This window comes from Condylura cristata, unplaced genomic scaffold, assembly GCF_000260355.1.
Source record: "Condylura cristata isolate star-nosed mole 26May11 unplaced genomic scaffold, ConCri1.0 scaffold00008, whole genome shotgun sequence".
NCBI lineage: Eukaryota > Metazoa > Chordata > Mammalia > Eulipotyphla > Talpidae > Condylura > Condylura cristata.
In genome coordinates this window covers 5736781-5743963 of record NW_004567109.1, presented here as the reverse complement: position 1 = coordinate 5743963, position 7183 = coordinate 5736781, and the positions used below count along the sequence as shown (strand labels likewise).

Genomic DNA, 7183 nt, shown 5'->3' with positions numbered 1-7183 from the left:
ACTCTGTCTCTGGTGAATCCTTTCGCTCCCGCATCTCTGGTCTGTACCCCAGTTCTTGGATGCATACATAAATTAAAAAAAATCTTTAGAAAGAAAAAAAAAATCAGAAACAACCCAATTAACATCAAAGACCTCCCAAGAGGCTTATGGACGGACCGAAACAAGCACCTCTGCCAAGAGGGTCATAGGCGGAACTGAGGAGGAAGATGGCTGAAGGCCTAGTGAGGCACGGCATTCCCTCAGGGTTTCCCTTCCACACGCTGATCAGCCCGATGACTACCTACCCTATCCCAAGAGTAGACTGGAGGTCTGTTTCCTTTAGGGGGTGAGACAAAGGCCCTTGTAATAGAGGCAGGCAGACCGGGACCCAACAACCTAACTGAACCCCAGGAGGTTAAGTTTACTAGACACTTTTTCTTCCTCCCAATTTCCAGATCAGTCACACACCCGTAACTGCCAAGCTGCCCACCCAAACCATCTTCCAAACTATCTTTTCGTGTCCTACTTCTCAGAAAGAGCAGAGGCCAGGCACAACAGACTTTTGAGAGAACTGTCTAATGTGAAAGACACATACAGAGAAAGGATAGAAGGTAAAACTGAAATCTCACAAGAAACAACAAAACCAAGAACAGAAGGACAAGTGCAGGGCCGGAGATTATCCCACCTGAGTAACAGACACGCTAACAGGGAGGGACTCATCAGACTCAATTTTTCCCAGACTGAAAGGTACCCAGCAGAGTGGATAAAAGAAAGCCTCATCCTGGTACACCGTAACACAATTTCCAAGCAGAAAGGTCAAAGAGAAGATTCCACAAGCTTAAGTGGAAAATAATCCTTTCACGTAAAGGACCAACAGCAACCAGACAGCCTCTCCACAGCAACGCTGACAAAAATGTCATGGAAATTACTCCCACCCTAGTCAAAACTGCTGGAATGCAGGAGGGAAATTACATGTTCTGATATATTTAAGGACACACATTATTTCCATGTACTTTTTCTGAGGAAAATACCAACAGATGCACTCTAAAACACCAAGGAGCAAAGTGAAAAGGAAAAAAAAGGCAGACAGCGGACTGGTGCGGTCTGACCCAAGTCCTAAGGGGCGGCCATGGTCGCAGGAGGCCAAAGCGCAGCCGGGCAGCAGGCGCGAGCCACCCGCCCAGGGTCTGCGGGAGTCTTCAGCTGGCAAAATGCGTAGAGGAGAGGACACAGCTAAGTCAGTCTGGGGGTGAGGAGCACAGGAAAACCAGGCACTGCCACCAAAACACCATAATTCTTCCAAGAGAAAATAAAAGTGGGCATGAAAGGAGAAGCAATCGCTGTCTGTTAGACAGCTCAGCGATCAGTGGCGAGCACAGTCAAACCGGCATACAACACTGTAGCGAGAGACGCCGAACCGGGGAGCCAAGAGCCAAAGAGATCAGCACGGCAGTCGAGAGGATGGTCTCCGAAGAGCAGGAGACTGGGCTGCACAGGAGGAGGATGCCTTCTGCAACCAACAAAAACCGGTATGTCCTAGCATATCTTTGCTAGAATTTAAAACTGCCCTCCCTGGTGGGCAGCGGGTTAAAGCGCACCACTACAAAGCTGAAGCCTCTTCAGCACGAGCTCGATCCCCGCCCCGGAGGTGACCACAGGGCACAGCAGACCTCTCCTGACCCAGCTGCTGTTCCCCTCAGCAGTGTACCTCATCGATTGGCCTGTTCTGCTCCCCACTCTCTTTCTGGTGAATCCTCTCACCACCCCTGCACCTCTGGTTCTATATGCATAAATAAATAAATCTTACCCCCCAAAAAGCAAAACAAAACTCTAGGGGGGTGTTAGGCTTGCTGATCAGACGTACCCATCCTAAAGAAACTTAAAAAACAAAAACAAAAAACAACACTACCCTAGGAAGATTCCCAGGGGCTTTCACTCACCTAGATGTACCCTTCCAATAATCTTCTGGGTGCCTACTCCTTTGGCGATCCCTGCCCACCGACGGTCCACCAGTCTCATTATATTACACCTTTCTGCACAAGCCTGGCTCATAATAGTCATCTGGGCACCTGGAGGCAGAGGGAAACATCAGACAATAACAACAAAATCCACATCAGTGACAAGACTAAAAATGCAGCACTAAGTACAGGGTAGAAAGCAAATATACCCCCAAGTCTTCTGTCTGTGTAAAATCCTTACTTGCCTAGCAGGTTTCCTGCCACCTTAATTCAACTGTCAGTTCCACACTGGCATATGAAACAATGTTAAACCTTGACACTGAAAGAATAATATTTTAAAATAATTAAACTGTATCAATAGAAAGCAAAACTACTTGGAAAGGATTTCCAAAATGTCTAACAATGACCACAGATGGAAACACTAAATACCACTTTACATTACTTTTCATCTTTTGACCCTTGATCAAGTTATTTTTAATTTGAAACTCTGGGGCACTAAAATGTATCAGTTGAAAATACATCCTGTGGTCTCTCATACCCCAACCATTAGTGTCCCCCTCCCCCTTAAGGAAGAGGACATTTAGGCTTTTTTCCCCTCAGTTACCTGTACTCACCCACACAGGAATCAGGCTGGGCCTGAGCAGAAGACACACTAACCTTAACCCACAGCCCTGGTCTCTCCCTTGGACTCTAGCTCCAAATTCCTGTGTGCTGCATGTGTCCATTCTCAACATCAACAAGTATCAAATTCTTTCTCCCCAAGCAACTTCACTTTGGCTCTCTTTGCCAATGGAATTATTTTCTTGCAATCATAAACCTCCGGCACTGTTCACTTTTTATTTCTTCTTTGTTTAAGATTTATTTATGCACACAAGAACTGGGGTGTAGGCTAGAGGTGCAGGGGGTGAGAGGACTCACCAGAGAGAGAGTGGGGAGCAGAACTGGCAGACTAAGTGAAATACAGTGCTGAGGGGAGCAGTGGGGAGAAAGGAGGAGCCTGCTGCGCTTGGGGGTCCCTCCCTGGCTGGGGATGGCGCTCGTGCCGCAGGGGTGGCGACAGCTCCTCAGTGCTGAGCCCTAACCCCTTGCGCTGCCAGGGGCCCTCCTTCCTTCCTTTAGTTGTATCCCCTCTCTCAAATCTGCCCCAATCCCATTAATATGTTTGATGCAGGAGCTGCTTTCTTACCTTCCTCCTTCTAAGCACAGTGGTCAGCCTCGCTTATACTCTAACCCTTACTAGTGGGCAACTAATTTCTCTGCTTCTCACACCACTCCACCATTTTTTAAAAACTTTATGTTTACAAGAGCTGGGTGGCAGGCCAGAGATGTGGGTGAGGTGAAAAGATTCACCACAAACAGTGGGGAGCGGATCAAGCAGTGACTGAAACACACTGCTGAGGAGAGCAGTGGGCAGGGTAGGAGAGGTCTGCTGCACCATATGGGTCACTCCGTGGCCGGGGACCTAACTCGTGTTGCAGTGGCTGACAGTGTGAAAGTTCTGTCTCTACCAGGGAGGCCCCACTCCTCAAGTTCTTATTTAAAGCAGGGAAACAGTTCTGACCCCTAGGTCAGAATCTGCCAGATCTGTGACTGTCCCCTTCAGATCCCTTAGTCATGTGCTCAAAAACCCTCAATGGATCCTATTCTTAAGACCAGTTTCCAAACACATCGCCACAGCTGCAGAGTCCGCCTTATCCTGGCCTACTGCTTCCAGCTGTCCCAGTCTGAGTATGCTCCCTCTATGTCAAAGCCTAACCCCAATGTGGCAGGGATTAGGAAGTAGAGCCTCAAGAGTGAGCGAGCCCAATGTGCACCCCTGTCCTTCCCATGTGAGGACAGAGAAAACACAATCACCTGAGGATCAGGAAAGTCCGCCAACACAGAGTATGCTTGTGCCCTGATCCTGTTCACACCAGACTCCAGAAGTACGAGAGATCCATGCTGGAGCTGGTCACAGCTGCTGAGCCGACTCAGACATCAGCCTCTTCTTGAGCCCTCCACTTTAGCCTCTGCCGCTTAGTCACTTTGAGGCTCCATAGAGGGCCCTTCCCTGTCCCTTTCTCTGACTTCCATCTGGGCTTTAAGGCCCAGCTCAAGCCCTGCTTCTCTCCTCCTCAACTGCCAGTGCTTTCTGTGGATCTCTCTCTCTTCCTTTTCAACTCCACTATATCCTGGGTTTGGCTTTGTTTTTAAGCAACAGGAGTTCTTTCCTCATGGTTCTGGAAGCTGTAAGTCAAGATGAGGGTACTGCTATTAGCAGGTTGGGGGTCAGTCCACCCCTCTCTGATTCCCAGCCCCTCTCCTCTTCCTCTTCTCTGGTCTTCCCCACTCCGGCTCACGTTCCAAAGCCCAAGAGCTCCCCTGTGGACGGGCCCTCCAGCAGCATCTGGAGGCACATTTGGCTTTCACGCCAGGCACTTCCTGTTCTTCACTGCAGGTGCCTGACAGACGCACTGAAAGCTCTTGACATTTGAGGAAGGTCAGAATCAAGAAGGCCCAGAAATAATGAGGGAAAAGGGAATTTGGGAAGGCAGTCCTCACTTATTCCCTACCCCCGCATAGTTCCGCAAAGCTATTTACTAATGTAAAAAGTAACTGACCCCAGGTTGAGAGGACCCCTTTCTCTGCTCTCCATCTTTCCTCAGCTCCAAATCCCAGTCCTCTGCCTAGGAAGAAAGCCTAGTCAAGTATCTTCCCCCTTAGGGAAGCCATGCCAATGCACTTCAGTCAAAGTGAGAAGATGGTCTCTAAGTTCCTCCAACACACAGCCGAGTTTTGCAGTGGTTAAGAATAAGCAGATCTAGGGCTGAATCCAATCCACCACCAGAAACTGTGTATGCCACAGATGTGACTCTACTTCTCCACGTCTAAATTACCTCATTTGTAAAACAGGGGCAGTGTAGAACACGGCTTCTCTGAAGTACCTGGAGCTGAGCAAGAGAATATACCTAAGGACCCAACATGGTGCGTGGCACTCCCAGCAAGGGCTCAATGAGCAGGGTGCTGTGCTAGGCTCTCCTCCGTGTTTGTCTCTCACGCACGTGGCCCAGAGCAGCACTCAGCACAAGGCCCCACATGCGGCATTCAGTAGGCAGTTAAACTGAGTGCTCAGCTGACCGGCTCCTTCCCAGAGGACACGCATCTCTCCATAAAAACACAGTGGTGGATGAGACCAAGTATGTGGTTCAAGTTGGTAGATGAGCAAATGGATGACGTTACTGGAGCAGGGGCTTTTACTGTTTTGGGCACTCATACTACCTCACAGTCTTGATGGAGATGCCCAGATCAAGACACCAGACCACTTGCACACCCACATGGTGCTGCTCGGTCTGGTCTCTTTAAAAAGCAGTGAGTTATTAAGAGAAAAGGTGCCAGTTAGCACAGGGAATCCCTGCCCGTCGACCTCCCACCAGTTCTCTAAGGCAGCAACCGTGCCCTGTGCATCTTCTACCCCTCAAAGCTCCTGCAACGTGCTGGCACCGGCGGGCTGAAGGGGCACTTACTGTGTGTCTGTCAGATACCATAGATTCGAAACCCGCTCTAGAGTTTCTCCATTTTCTAAATAATTTTTCCCAATGTGGGAATATTTTTATTCCCCAATTTCTAAGTGGTATCCTAGAAATTCAGGATGCCAAGTAAGGGGAGGTAGGAAGATAAAACAGACAATGAAAAATACAAAACTAGTTAAGAAATGATTAGAGAAAGAAAAATTAAATAAATAATAAAAGACTGGCAAGCGAAAGCTGCAGTCGCCTGCTGGTGAACAGTCTGGAGGACGAGCGGTCTCTAATGGACACCAGTGTCTCCCCCGCTTCCTCAGTCAGGTCAGAATACTGGGTGGAGAGACAGACACAAAAGATGGAGACGTCACCTGAATCAACAAAGGCTTTCACAGGATGTCCATTCACTTTGCAGTTAATATAAAGCATCACTACTTGGCCAAAACTTTCCGGCGCCTCTTCCATAGCTATTGTCATGTTTTCCTCAATGTTCTGTTGCCTGCAACAAACCAAAACCAGGTACACTAAAAGCATCATTTCCATGAAGAGAAATGTGTTTCAAGTAACAACATTAAAAACAGATTTGTATGGATCTTTTGCCCCAACCATTGCAGCTGAGTCACAGAGGCAGGAAATGGTGCTCTATCCCGCAACAGGACGGAGGTAGATTCAACAGGAGGCAGTGCAATGCGATACCGACTGGCAGGAAGTCGAAAGGACACAAATTCCCTTCATGTCCAACAATTACAGCCCTTGACAAGCTGAGAAATAGGAAATAAACTTCTAGAGCGTAAGGGTGACAATTCTTTTTATCCTAGAGAATGTCAAAATTTCATGAATGCTCCAATTTTAACCAAGGATTTATTGGGTATCTGGGTAAATTTCCTATGTACAGTGTGTTAAAATGTTTACACATATAATGCACAGATGTTTCAACTGCTTGTGCTGTACCTGCTGCTTAATCTCCAAAGGGGGGGTTTCTAATCTCTAAAATGAGGAAGACAAACCCTACTATACAATTGTTTCAAGGCAGAAAGCATCTAGTATAGAGGCTCAAAACTAGACAGATATCTAAAGAAAATGAATGTGCATGTGTCTACCTACCTGCCTATCACTTAAACCACACATGCATCACAGTTCACCTGGTACACATCAAATGAGTTCTTCAAAAATTGAACATATTTTAGTTCTTACAATGAGAAAAACATGAAAGAAGAGTTCCAGCCTATACCAACACCTCATGCCTACCCCCCCCCAACCTCCTTACCAAACACCACGAACATAAATGGAAACTAGAGCAGGGTTTGGGCAGCTAACCTGAAGATTGTTAATAGAACAAGGGCCAAGATTTGGGGGTAAACCACAACTGTTCTGTGACAGGCAAACCACTATCTGTGTGATGGATGCTTACAGAATCCAGTGCTCACCACCCCCTTCCATCCTGGGTGTGACCCTGGGGCTGCAATGGCACAGAGAATGTGGCCTGAAGAGACTAGGACAGACACTGTCTGGCCCAAATGTAAAGTTTGTCTGACCCTGTCCCCAAACTGTAGGGCCTGTCCTTTAGTTAGTAAAAACTCTAGCTCAACACAAGGCATGGTTTTATTAGTCATTATTTTCTGAGATTTACTTATGCATATGGGAACTGGGGCACAGGTCAGATGCACAGGGGCTGAGAAGATTCCCCAGATGCCGCGTGGGAAGCAGAACAGGCGGACTGACAGAGTCCACTGCTGAGGGGAGCAG

General features: G+C 47.8%; 1 protein-coding gene across 2 annotated transcripts in view; it reads right to left on the bottom strand.

Moving 5' to 3' along the window:
• Positions 1 to 7183, bottom strand: part of LOC101630433 (protein DDI1 homolog 2) — a 42324-nt gene that overhangs the window by 10633 nt on the left and 24508 nt on the right. For both annotated transcript variants that reach the window (XM_012722376.1, XM_012722375.1), the window contains 2 exons: positions 5809 to 5936; positions 1920 to 2048 (listed from right to left, as the gene is read on the bottom strand). In XM_012722376.1, coding sequence (XP_012577830.1) covers positions 1920 to 2048; positions 5809 to 5936 — 257 coding nt within the window. The remainder of the gene's footprint in view (positions 1 to 1919; positions 2049 to 5808; positions 5937 to 7183) is intronic.